General features: G+C 41.8%; 1 protein-coding gene across 2 annotated transcripts in view; it reads left to right on the top strand.

Annotated features, from left to right (window-relative positions):
• LOC111963101 (peroxisome proliferator-activated receptor delta) overlaps positions 1–14320 on the top strand; it is a 36346-nt gene that overhangs the window by 20612 nt on the left and 1414 nt on the right. Inside the window, exons 3-7 of one of the 2 annotated variants that reach the window (XM_023986328.2) lie at positions 10473–10624; positions 10822–10960; positions 11094–11299; positions 13457–13663; positions 13896–14139. In XM_023986328.2, coding sequence (XP_023842096.1) covers positions 10473–10624; positions 10822–10960; positions 11094–11299; positions 13457–13663; positions 13896–14139 — 948 coding nt within the window. Of the gene's footprint in view, positions 1–10472; positions 10625–10821; positions 10961–11093; positions 11315–13456; positions 13664–13895; positions 14140–14320 lie in introns of both variants that reach the window. The other variant, XM_023986317.2, reaches the window with a different exon arrangement.

Genomic DNA, 14320 nt, shown 5'->3' with positions numbered 1-14320 from the left:
CTCTTCACGGATTAATCCCGGTTTCAACTATACCGGGCCGATGGCGTCATGTGTGCGAGCGGTTTGCTGATGCCAACGTTGTGAACAGAGTGCCCCATGGTGCCAGTGCGGTTCTGGTATGGGCAGGCATACGCTATGTACATRGACTAAAATTGCATTTTATCAATGGCGATTTGAATCCATTGTCGTGTCGTTCATCGTCCACAATCACCTCATGTTTCAGCATGATAGTGCTRAGCCCCATGTCGCAAGGATCTGTACACAATTCCTGGAAGCTGAAAATATACCAGTTCTTCAATGGTCTGCATACTCAGCAGACATGTCACACATTGAGCATGTTTGGGATGCTCTGGATTGAGCTGTACGACACGGGGTTCCAGTTCCCGCCAATATCCAGCAACTTCGCACAGTCATTCCACAGGCCACAATCAACAACCTGATCGCAGCATGAGGCAAATGGTGGTCACACCAGATACTGACTTGTTTTCTGATCCACACCCCTACTTTCTTTAAAAAAAGTTATCTGTGGCCAATTCCCAGTCATGTGAAATCCATAGATTAGGGCCTAATTAATTAATTTAAAATGACYGATTTCCTTATGAACTGTAACTCAGTAAAATCTTTGAAATTGTTGCAAGTTGTGTTTATTTTTGTTCAGTGTAGCACTGTGTTCTGATCTAGAACTTAGTCATGATGTGGGGGGGATCAATACAGTTACGTATTGGGATATTATTTTTGACGATATAGCAATATCATTTTTGGTCTAGTTTGCTGTACTTGCACCAAAACTGCAGTATTTTTCWTTCATAGTTTATTTTCTACCTTAAAAAAAAAAAATTGGGAGCTAATTTGTGTTCAGCACCTATTTCCATGACTAATGGCGGTCTCTTGTCCCGCTGCAGCATACATGAGAAATATGTTTGGAACATCAAATAGCAATAAAATCACAGTATCGAATCGCAATACATTTAGAATCTCAATACATATCGTGTCGACACGTAATTATCATGACAACAGGGATTTTTGTCATAGAAACCCCAACAAATTTAAAAATCGGTGTATACTTAAACGACTTAAACCAAATATAAAGTATGTAGAAAGGATAATAAATATAATTTATTATTATTATTATAATCTGAGAACTAACAATCACCAAAATTAGAGTCAGGGGAATTGGGGAAAAAATCAAAACAATGAATTTAACTGTATTGATTTTATTAAGTTTGTGCAAAAGAACTCAGCATTAGCAATGCCAAAATGCATGGAATTGCAGGAAATTATATTTTAAAACTGCAAAATATTCTCTCACCTACATYGCAAAATGTGTAGAATTGCAGGAAATTCACTTTAAAATGGCAAAAAGTGTATCTCGGTTCCAAGGAGAAATTCTGAGAATTGCAGGAAATTTGGCTTAAACTTTTGAAAATGAACACACACAACCCCAAGATGATGGCCTCTAAATGTTTTACTTATTTTAATTTCCGTGCCCATTGCCACACCCACCACCTAAGCCCCCTAAACCCTGGATAATATCATACCATGAGGAAAATATCTATATAAAAACAACGAAATATATATWTTTTTAAATATCGTACCATGAGGTCTCTGGCAATTCACAGCCCTAGAACTCTGTGGTCGGATCTCACACACACACTTTCACACAAGACAGTAGCAGCAGCGTATGTGGTATCTATCCTGTTGCCTACTCACTTTACACCTACCTACACTAAGTGTACAAAACATTAAGAACACCTTCCTAGTAWAGAGTTGCACTCAATRCTTTTGCCCTCAGAAAAGCCTTAATTTGTCAAGGCYTGGAACTCTAAGGCGTCGAAAGCATTCCACGGAGATGCTGGCCATGTTGACTTTAATGCTTCCCACAGTTGTCAAGTTGGCTGGATGTTCTTTGGGTGGTGGACCGTTCTTGATACACACAGGAAATTGTTGAGTGTGAAGAACACAGCAGTGTTGCTGTTCTTGACACACAAACCGGTGCACCTGGCATCCTACTACCATGCCCCGTTCAATGGCACTTATTTTGTGTTGCTCATTCACCCTCTGAATGGCACACATACYTTACCGTTCAAAAGTTTGGGGTCACTTAGAAATGTCCTTGTTTTCCATGATGACATACTTGAAATGAGTGCCAAAATGAATAGGAAATATAGTAATGACGTTGACAATGTTATAAATAATGATTTTTAATTTAAATAATAATTGTGTTCTTCAAACTTTGCTTTCGTCAAAGAATCCTCCATTTGCAGGATTACAGCCTTGCAGACCTTTGACATTCTASTTGTCAATTTGTTGAGGTAATCTGAATGGATTTCACCCCATGCTTCCTGAAGCACCTCCCACAAGTTGGATTGGCTTGATGGGCACTTCTTACATACCATATGGTCAAGCTGCTCCCACAACAGCTCAATCGGGTTGAGATCCGGTGACTGTGCTGGCCACTCCATAATAGACAGAATATCAGCTGYCTGCGTCTTCCCTAAATAGTTCTTGCATAGTTTGGAGCTGTGCTTTGGGTCATTGTCCTGTTGTAGGAGGAAATTGTAGTGATAGCCTTCCTATCGCTCCATTCCTATCATTCCTGTCACTCCTCAAGATCCCTTTTACCCTGTACAAATCTCCCTTTKCCACCACCAAAGCACCCCCAGACCATCACATTGCCTCCACCATGCTTGACATCTTAATTTRTTCTGTCTCACGAATGTTCTTCTTTGTGATCCGAACACCTCAAACTTAGTTTTGTCTGTCCATAACACTTTTTTCWAATTTTCCTTGGTCCAGTGTCTGTTCTTTTGCCCATCTTAATCTTWGCTTTTTATTGGCCAGTCTGAGATGTGGCTTTTTCTTTGCAACTCTGCCTAGAAGGCCAGCATRCCGGAGTCGCCTCTTCACTGTTGACGTTGAGACTGGTGTTTTGCGTGTACTATTTAATGAAGCTGCCAGTTGAAGACTTGTGAGAGGCGTCTSTTTCTKAAACTAGACACTCTAATGTACTTGTCTTCTTGCTCAGTTGTGGACCAGGGCCTCCCACTCCTCTTCCTATTCTGGTTTGAGGAATTTTGCGCTGTTCTGTGTAGGGAGTAGTACACAGCGTTGTACAAGATCTTCAGTTTCTGTCAATTTCTCACATGGAATAGCCTTCATTTCTCAGAACAAGAATAGACTGACGAGTTTCAGAAGAAAGTTCTTTGTTCCTGGCCATTTTGAGCCCGTAATCAAACCCACAAATGCCAATGCTCCAGATACTCAACTTGTCTAAAGAAGGACAGTTTTATTGCTTCTTTAATCAGAACAACAGTTTTCAGCTGTGCTAACATAATTGCAAAATAATTTTCTAATGACCAATTAGCCTTTTAAAATGAGAAACTTGGATTAGCTAACACAATGTGCCATTGGAACACAGGAGTGATTGTTGCTGATAATGGGCCTCTGTARGACTATGTAGATATTCCATAGAAAATCTGCCGTTTCCAGCTCCAATAGTCATTTACAACATGAACAATGTCTACAGTGTATTTCTGATCAATTTGATGTTATTTCAATGGACAAAACATTTGCTTTTCTTTCAAAAACAWGGACATTTCTAAGTGACCCCAAACTTGTCAACGGTAGTGTACACACACAATCCATGTCTCAATATTCTTAAGGCTTAAGCTCCTCCTTTAACCAGTCTCCTCCCCTTCATCGACACTGATTTGACATCAATAAGGGATCATAGCTTTCATCTGGTCAGTCTGTCATGGAAAGGGCATAATGATTTGTATACTCAGTGTATATGTACATAGCTACCTCAATTACCTCATATGCCTGCACATCAACTCGGTACTGGTACTCCCTGTATATAGCCAAGTTTTTACCTGGTATTCCTTGTAATATAGCCATGTTATTACCTGGTACCTCCTGTATATAGCCATGTTATTTTTACTCAATATTATTTGTTATTCACTGTATGTATTCAATATGTCAATATTTTTTAATTTTTTATTACATTTATCTTTAACTCTGCGTTGTTGGAAAATGACTTGGTAGTAAGCATTTCACTGTTCGTTTACACCGGTTTGCGAAGCATGTGGAAAATATGATTTGATTTTGATCTAGAACTTGCTGTGCTAGTCTAGAAATCAATGCTGCAATCTAGAACTGTTTTGACTGTACAGTTGGCCTTTACCTCCATTTTGTCTGTTTATACTCCCTGAGAGAAAAGTGGTGCTCAGTAGCCTGTCATTGTTTTCRAGCAAAAAGACTTAGGGGCAGATTCCGAATTAGGAATTTACACCTTTCCTACGCACACATTTCCTACGTACTTCTCAGTATTTAGTATTCAGACTTCTCTTATTCAGTCACGTAACATGCTTTGCAGGCGAGATTCCTTTGTGCGCGCTGAATCAATTCAACAGCTGAAARATTTATCTTAAGCTGTCCCTTTTTTAAATACGGTGTACCTTTTTTTAATTAGAATTTTGTCGACAGTCTCTATAATACAGAGAACGGGTTCAGAAAATAGGGATCAATTAATGACTGCCATCTATCCATCTTTGTTTCTGTTTCAGCACCAACTAGTAGATTTAAAAATACTCTTGTAGATTATTTAGGTAAATTTTAGGTTTTGGAAAGTAAGTATGAATTTAAAAAACAGGTTTGGAGATCCTTTACTCACAATATATTGATGAATAACTAGTGGTTTGATTCATCCTGAAAGTTGTCATAGCCATGAAATATTGGAAGGTAGGGGGGGGGAAATGGTACAATAGGGGTTGAACTATAGTCCTATAAATCTACCCTAATTCTCTCTGATCATGAAACTGTATGACAACGGGTCCAGTCGTCGTGAATCGTGCTCCGGGTTTAATCTGCTACGTGTGGTCTGGGTTCCATAATGATTAAAATAGGCTACATGTCCCAACATTATTGCACAACGTTAGCCTAATATGATCCACTAAAGCTTGTGACACTCAGGAACAACTTACATACGTGACACAGGAAAGAAAGGTCAACGGAATGATCCAAAATATAAGCTGTACATTTTTAAACAACTAACACTAAAGTGACTGTTTATAAATGTATGTGTGTATTACTGATGGTGGCTCCCGACAGTGGCAAATATTTAACATAATAGAAATTTAAGCTATAATTGAACCATTCTAAAGCGCATAAATCAACTCTGCTGGTTTATTCCCCACAGAAACCTAATAGCTTGGGTGTCCAAATGTCTTCCACGTAAATGAGGACACACAATTATTATTCGGAATAACGGCGCAGCTGTTTATAGCCCATTTCACTGTGGAAAAGGGTCCACAATACATGTCATTTTAATGGTTTTTTGTTTTCTGGTTTCATATTCGTCTCCAGGGATCATAAGGYAAAATCGTTTAAAACGATTACTATGTGCACTTACAATCCCCTTCTCGAAATGGATTACTCGTTTACCTAGCTCTTATCAATAGCTCTTATCCATTTAGAAATTACTGTGCATGGAGAATGCTATTATTTATATCGGGGGGGAAAATACATGCTTTTTCCACTTGGAACCAACAGGTTCCCTCGACCATATTCATAGTCTCCTTGTGTTTAAAGGTGCTGGAATTAAGTCAAGGTCAGAAAAGGCTTATCCGTAGACACACCTCCGCCACACCTTCATTTCTTAGATCTCCACCCKAAACGGAATAGCGGGTGAATAGCATGCTATTCTCATTRTTAAGTTCGAGGTTATAATACGTTTAAAGAGAKWTGTGCATAAAAAGGGAATTGCGTTCATTTTTAGCACGCTTGGGTCGGAATCGGGGTCCATTTTACTTCAACTGCAAATTGTACACAAATCTGAGTAAGGCCCATGGAGGACAACCTACAGTGCGACGGGCCGARGTGACCATGCTTGTAAAGAGCGCTTTATTTGACTATTACATTGCAACAATGAATTGTCTATTGAGATCATTGTGGTGAGAAGAAGTCACTTTGCTGAGTCATGATGAAATCCTCACAGGAGGTCCAAAGACTGTGCAACAATTTCTTCTCACGTAACACACTTGATCTATTTTTGAGGCGTCATGGAGCTACTCAGACTCCCCAGTGTTAAAATCTGGTTTCCCTTGACACCGATTTGAGTTGGGCGTACATGTTTCATACCCAGCTGTGATGGCTCAAACAGGGTTTGAAYAAGAACAAATCAAACTTTATTTAAACGTTTTGTATCACAATATGCTTTACAATACTCCTTCACAACCTTGACATAGCCTACCTTATAAACAAACGGTTGGCAAGTAGCCTTAACTTAATCTGCAGGAATAGATCTCGCCAACAAACGTTTTTTAGAATGGCCAGCCACGTGTCCTCGTGAGAGGGGCCACTGACTTCTCCAGACACAGATACTCTTTTGATACAGAGCGCTGTTTGTTTTTGTTTAACGGCCGAGAGATTGTTATCTCTAATCCACAATCCACATATACGCACACATGCYCACTTACCCACACACATCCTCAGTACATGGAGCAGTTCAGTGTGTCCCGGTAAAGGGCRCTGAGTTGGTGTTTTTAACGTTGAGCTGCTCTCCCTCAGAGCCATCATACCAACCACTGTCAGACCAGCCAGCTACTGTACCCACTTTCCTCCACCAGTGGCCCCTGAGTTTGGGAAACTCTGGTCRAGAAATTCTTTACTTTACTCTCCTGTATAGGATATGTTTCTATTTCCTACATTCTGGTCAGATTTGGCCTCCTCTCACAGCTCTGCCAACCTACATTTTCCACTCTGGCCAGTAAAGCTATGCTTGTGTTTGCCTTGGCAGGTGGGAGATGGCGAATTKGCAAAAGAACCGGAGTGTGGATAGGCTGTGGTGTAGTCCGGAGGTCAGACCAGTTGAGGTCTTTCGTTTTAAGGTTTTTTTCCCGTAAACATTGAGAATGAGTCTGACTACACTCCGCCCTATTAGGCTTTTTGGTTTCTCACGATCAACGTGTATTACACACTGTACCTGGGCTTCAGGTAAACCGTATCGCTGCAGACAAGCAACATCTAGTGTTCATCTCGAAACAGCAACAGGCTCTGTCACACCACGGCAACAGGCTCTGTCACACCACGGCAACAGGCTCTGTCACACCACGGCAACAGGCTCTGTCACACCACGGCAACAGGCTCTGTTCACCTCACGCAAACAGCAACAGGCTTTGTCCCTGACTAAAATAACACTCTTCTCAGGTGGTAGGCAACCATTATTCTTAAAGCTGCAATCGCATTATAGAAACAATAACAAAGTGGTTTCCCCACCCTGTTTCGGTGAAAAAGCTGAAAGGATGGGGCTGGTAAAATGTAACCACACTCAAATTCATAGACCGAGTTATGGATGCAAAGACTGACCCTCCATGAAATCAAAATGATATTTTAACCATGTTTTGAGGCTATACGTACTTGTTTACATTTCCTTGTTTACAAACGTTGGCTAAAACAAGCTTATATTTTGGGTTCTGATGGGGTATGACAGTTCATGAGGCATTCATTAATAATATTCTTGGGAATCAATAGAGAGGAGGGGGGAAGAGAAAGGTGTGTGTGGTTTAAACAAAATGTATGTAGGAACTGCTGATGGCCCCTTTGTCCCACCTCGACAACAGCCAGTGAAATTGCAGGCGCCAATTCAAAACAACAGAAATCCATAATTAAATTCCTGAAAAATACAAGTATTATCCACCATTTTAAGATAAACTTTCTTGTAAATCCAACTACAGTGTCCGATTTTCAAAAAGGCTTTACTGCGAAAGCACACCATCGATTATGTTAGGTCAGCACCTAGTCACAGACCATACAGCCATTTTTCCAGCAAAGAGAGGAGTCACAAAATGCAGAATAGAGATAAAATTATCACTAACCTTTGATGATCTTCATCAGATGGCACTCATAGGACTTCATGTTAACACATACATGTATGTTTGTTCGATAAAGTTCATATTTATATCCAAAAAATCTCAGTTTACATTGGCGGCGTTATGGTCCAGAAATGCATTGTTCAAACAAACATCCGGTGAAAAGTGCAAGATTACAGAAATACTCATCATAAACATTATAAATGATACAAGTGTTAAACATACGAATAAAGAAACTTCTCCTTAATGCAACCGCTGTCAGATTTCAAAAAGGCTTTATGGAGAAAGCACACTTTGCGATTAGTTAGGTCAGCACCTAGCCACAGAAACCCATACAGCCATTTTCCAGCCAAGGAGAGGTGTCACAAAAGTCAGAAATAGCATTAAATTAATCACTTACCTTTGTAAGTGTTTTTCATCTGGTGGCACTCCCAGGTCTCCATGTTAGACAAATGTTGTTTTGTTCGATAATGTCCTCTTTATGACCAAAACTCTTTTTGTTCGTTGCGTTTGTCCAGTAATCCAAATGCTTAAGGCGCGTGCATCAGTCAGACGAGTTTTTTTTTTAGTACAATAAAAGTTAGTAAAACATGCCAAACTATGTTAAAATCAATCCTCGGTTGTTTTTCATAAATAATCAATAATATTTCAACCGGACAAAAGCTTCGTCAATAGAAAGGAAAAAAGAAGGCGCGTCCCGAGCAGGAAATTTCAACTGGCCACTGATTGAAAGTGCTGTATCTCCCTCATTTTTCAGAGTAAAAGCCTGAAACAATGCCTAAAGACTGGCCACATGTAGAGGAAGCCACAGAGCTCGTGAACTGGGTCCTAGTCTTTGTATGGTGGATAGGCTTTTAATGGAAAAACAGCCTTTCAAAATAATAGTACTTCCTGGTTGGATTTTCCTCGGTTTTCGTCTGCCATATCAGTTATGTTATACTCACAGACATTATTTTTAACAGTTTTGGAAACTTTAGTGTTTTCTATCCAAATCTACTAATTATATGCATATCCTATCTTCTGGGCCTGAGTAGCAGGCAGTTTAATTTGGGCACGCTTTTCATCCAAAATTCCGAATGCTGCCCCCTACCCTAGTGAAGTTAAGTGATGACCGTGGGGGGAAAAACACCGGAGATAGAAAACCACACCAGAGCTACTCAGTGTGTGTCCTGCATGTGACTTTTGGAGAGGAAAAAAAACCCTCAAAGGCACATTAAGGTGGCAATCAGGGGCTTCATGTTTAATACTGTTAAGCAGAATCTAGSTTATACAAATAGAAAAGCAAGTTGACTGAATTCCCCTGTCATTAAAACCCTCTTGTTGGACTGACTGTCACGCATGCACACTATGGCTCGTTCTTTGCATCCTCTGTCCTCTCCGCCAATGGGTTTTGGGAAGGAGTCAAGGAGAGATGTGAGGAAAGATGAATTGAGGAAAAAGCCTCAGAGGAAAGTGGTCATGGAGGAGGCATGGAGCACCACCCATGCTGGTCTCGGTCAGTCTGCTCTTGCGGTGTTACTTCTCCTCGTGATAAATTCCTCAGGCGCCTAGGCCTCTCCTCCCACACACAGAGGAACTCAGACCCCTGTCTCTCTCGTTGTGTGGATCGACGTRGCCCAACCCGCCTGCCCCGACTGCTGGGTTTCCCACGCTTTCATCCTGGCCTAGCAGCSCAGCCCTCAGGTTTTATCCTAGAATTAGAACGGATAGAATAGAACACCTATAACATGGTTCTAACATGGTTACATTGAGGTGTAWTGTCCGTCCTACCTACTCTAGTTCTGTGGAGTGTAACAGAGTGGATAGAACAGAAGGCACTCGGTTCCAAATTCTGAAATGGAACGTGGCCTTAAAACGTAATGTCCCTCCTTGCCATTCTACTTCTAAATAGGGTGTTGCGACATCCCCCTAGAAACAGAACAGATACAACAGAACTCATGGTTAGAACATAATAAAACTCGCATGGTTCTATATTCTGAAATGGAACGTAACTTGAGATCTTATTGTCCCTCCTAGCCAGTGTAATTCCATGGGGTCTCCGAACCATTAGCATTCTTGGCATACCTCCTGGGCTCCACTGGGAGAACTCTTTGGCAGGCAGCAGCAGAGATCAAACCCCAGGGAGGAACTGGCTGGAACACACCAGCAGATTCCTGACACACTCGCACATATAGAAACATGGACATGAGCACACACAGCTCACATTGCACATATACATAACATCTTGAGGTAGCGTTGGTAAATTGACATAGAGCCCAGTCATACCCAGAGCCAAAGAAWTACTATACAGACTGTCCAGACTGGTGTCACCAACAATAACCTTTTAGTTTGTAGTCTTGACTCGAGTCTCATCCTTGTCTTACGTTCAGCTCTGTACGGTCGTTCCAGTATTACAGAGAAATTKATTCAATGCTTTCATATTACACACGTTTTATGTGGATTGTGAAATATGAGTAATTGGACCTTTTTCAGTAGTCCAAAATATAATACTAGGATATTGTYTATGAGGATGTTCCTTGTCTGGTCATGTGATCAGGACAAACTCCTGTCCCTAGTTAAATTCCGAAAGGACCATGTAATAACAGAACCTCTCGCCGTTTCCAGATCTGTCCCAGACGTCGTCTCCYTCGCTGTCGGACCAGCTCTTCCTGGGTCGAGAGGAAGGGACGGGGGCCGGGATCAACGTGGAATGTCGGATCTGTGGAGACAAAGCCTCGGGGTTCCACTACGGAGTACACGCCTGTGAAGGCTGCAAGGTYAGGAAGCCGAGAGGGAAGGCATGGGAACATCCCAGGAGACTCCCAGGATGACAGTGTTTTGGAGTAGCCCACTGCATAATTCATAAATCTTTTCACTTTCCCAATCAAATCTGCTGCTCTTTATATCTAATAAAAAAAAACTTTTTTTTTTTTTTTTTTTTTAATCCCACCCCCGTGTTTACTCTTTCTCTCAGGGCTTTTTCCGCCGGACCATCCGCATGAAGCTGGAGTACGAGCGCTGTGAGCGCAGCTGTAAGATCCAGAAGAAGAGCAGGAACAAGTGCCAGTACTGCCGCTTCCAGAAGTGCCTTCTGCTAGGCATGTCCCACGACGGTGAGACACACACACACACTGATCACCTTTCCATTCCCTCATTTTCACTTTAGACAAAGTCAACAATGTGTACCCTGTGAGCATACCCAATTTATGGATGTACACTGATAGGGGTTTTCCTGGTTGTTCCCAGCGATCCGGTACGGCCGCATGCCGGAGGCGGAGAAGAGGAAGCTGGTGGCGGGCCTCCTGGCGGGAGATAKGGCTCCGACCACCAACCCCAACGGCTCGGACCTCAAATCCCTGGCCAAGCAGGTCAACAACGCCTACCTGAAGAACCTCAATATGACCAAGAAGAAAGCTCGCAGCATCCTCACCGGCAAGAATAGCGCCAGCCCGGTAGCGTATCCATATGTAAATGAAATATAATACTTTAACACCAGCTCAGTACTGTATCCATATGTAAAAATGACACAAATAATGCATTAACACCAGGTCAGCTCAATACTATATACARATGTCAATATTATGCATACAGTGCCTTCATGAAGTATTCACACCCCTTGACCTATTCAACATTTTGTTGTCACAGCCTGAATTCAAAATTTATTAAATCTTWTTTTTTTTCRCTCACCGATTGACACACCATACCCCATAATGGCAAAGTGAAAACCTGTTTTTAGGAATGTTTGCAAATGTTTTGAATATGTAAATACAGAAATATCTAATTTAAGTAAGTATTCACACCCCTGAGGCACTACATGTTAGAATCACATTTGGCAGTGATTACAGCTGTGAGTCTTTCTGGGTAACTTTCTAAGAGCTTTGCATGCCTGGATTGTACAATATTTGCCATTTTATTATTTTCAAAATTCTTCAAGCTCTGTCAAATTGGTTGTTGATCATTGCTAGACAACCATTTTCAGGTCTTGCCATAGATTTCATGCAGATGTAAGTCCAAACGGCCACTCAGGAACATTCACTGTCTTCTTGGTAAGCAACTGCAGTGTAGATGCGGCCTTGTGTTTTAGGTTATTGTCCTGCTGAAAGGTGAATTCCTCTCCCAGTGTCTGGTGAAAGCAGACTGAACCAGTTTTTCCTCTAGGATTTTTTTGCCTGTGCTTAGCTCCATTCCGTGTCCTTTTTATCCAGACCTTAACGGTTATAAGCATACTGGTACCCTGTAATATGTTTGTGGCAAACACAACACTTTGTATTCAGGACAAAAAGTAAATTGCTTTGCCACATTTTTTTCAGTATTACTTTAGTGCCTTGTCGCAAACAGGATGCATGTTTTGGAATATCGTCTTTAAAAAAATAATCTGTACAGGCTTCCTTTTCACTCTGTCAATTAGGGAAAGGGGATACCTAGTCAGTTTCACAACTGAATGCATTCAACCGAAATGTGTCTTCCGCATTTAACCCATCAGAGGGGTGCAGGGGGGCTTCTTTAATCGACGTCTGTTATTGGCCATTAAACTCTGTTTTAAAGTCACAATTGGCTTTTTTTTTACCCATCTACCAATAGGTGCGCTTCTTTGAACTATTGGAAAACCTCCCTGGTCTTTGTGGTTGAATCTGTTTTGAAATTCACTGCTCGGCTGAGGGACCTTACAATTATCTGTATGTGTGGAGTACAGCGATACCAGTGATAACAAGGGGGTTGAAAACTTATCGACTCAAGACATTTCAGCTTTTCATTTTTTTATTAATTTGTAATGTTTAAAAACATCATTATACTTTGACWTTATAGGGTATTGTGTCTAGGCCAGTGACACATCTACATTTTAATCCATTTTAAAATTCAGGATGTGAATAGTTCCTGAAGGCATTGTAATTGTTACCCAGAAATGATTTGATAATGTAGCTGCTGCATTGGACCTTGAAGTAATTTTCATGCACTTCAATTGTGTCCATGGCCATTTTTGATTCTGTCATTTCAATCCACACTAATCGAAGTGACAAGAATGTCGCCTATACTCCAGAAGGGCACGTTAGCACCAAGGAGCATAGGCTACACTGAAGCTTCACCTCTGCTCACACTGCCTGGCTCTCCAGTAGCGTCGGTTGCCTAGCAACCTAGCCGCTGTGTATGAATGTGTTGTAAAAACTCTGGTTGCCTTGATGCCTTATCACTGTTGTGTCTGAGATCGTGGAGGACAGGGCAATGGGCCAAATGTCAGTGTCACTCGGAACAGCCTACGCTTTTTCATGAGTTGATTTACAGGCTGGCTGTGTGCTTATTTAAATTTTTGTCATTTAGCAGATGCTCTTATCCGGAGCCACTTACTTACATTAGTAAGTCCATACATTTGCATACATTTTTTTTTTTTTACCCCCCATACTGGTCCCCCATGGGAACCAAACCAACAACCCTGGCGTTGCAAGCGTCATGCTCTACCAACTGAGCCACACGGGTCTGCATACACTATATTTCTTCCTAAACTAGGCCCAGGCAGAATGGCCTTACAGAATGCAATTTCAAGTGAAAGGTCTGTTTTAGTGTTGTCATACTGCTATTACTTAACTAAATACCCCCCCCCCCCCCCCCRGTAGCCCTTCGTGATCCACGACATGGACTCGTTGCACCAGGCTGAGAACGGGCTGGTGTGGAACCAGCTGATCAACGGGACGCCGCCCAACAAGGAGATTGGGGTTCACGTGTTCTACCGCTGCCAGTGCACCACGGTGGAGACGGTCAGGGAGCTCACGGAGTTCGCCAAGAGCATCCCCGGCTTTGTAGACCTCTTCCTCAACGACCAGGTATATACAAGAACACACCAATTATCAATCAAGACCAGGTACAGTAAAGCAACATTCAATCAAATCATCAATCCATAGTTTTGTTGGGTGAGTCATTGTACAGCTAGGAATGTCATCTATAGTTGGCTATATAACATAAAACATGTATACATTTTGGACAAAACCCCAGTTAAAAAAAAWAAAATATTGGACTAGTGATATTCAGGCTGCTGTTCTCCCTCCCCGCCACCAGGTGACGCTGTTGAAATACGGTGTGCACGAGGCCATCTTCGCCATGCTTCCCTCGCTCATGAACAAGGATGGGCTGCTGGTGGCCAACGGGAAGGGCTTTGTGACCCGGGAGTTCCTGCGCAGCCTGCGGCGGCCCTTTAGCGAGATCATGGAGCCCAAGTTTGAGTTTGCCGTTAAGTTCAACGCCCTGGAGCTGGACGACAGTGACCTGGCCCTGTTTGTGGCCGCCATCATCCTCTGTGGAGGTACGTGCTGGTTCTGTACTGGTACTACCATTTTATAATTTTGTACTATGCTGCCACAATGCACTAACATAATAACCCTAACCATTCTACTATCATAATAAGCCTAACTAAACTAAGCCAAGCTGAGTTTAGTGCTGAAATTGTGTACAAGTTTGTTTTCTACCAGTTAACATACAGCATA

This window comes from Salvelinus sp. IW2-2015, linkage group LG1 (assembly GCF_002910315.2).
Source record: "Salvelinus sp. IW2-2015 linkage group LG1, ASM291031v2, whole genome shotgun sequence".
In the NCBI taxonomy this organism is placed as follows: Eukaryota; Metazoa; Chordata; class Actinopteri; order Salmoniformes; family Salmonidae; genus Salvelinus; species Salvelinus sp. IW2-2015.
This window is presented reverse-complemented; position numbering and strand designations above follow the sequence as displayed.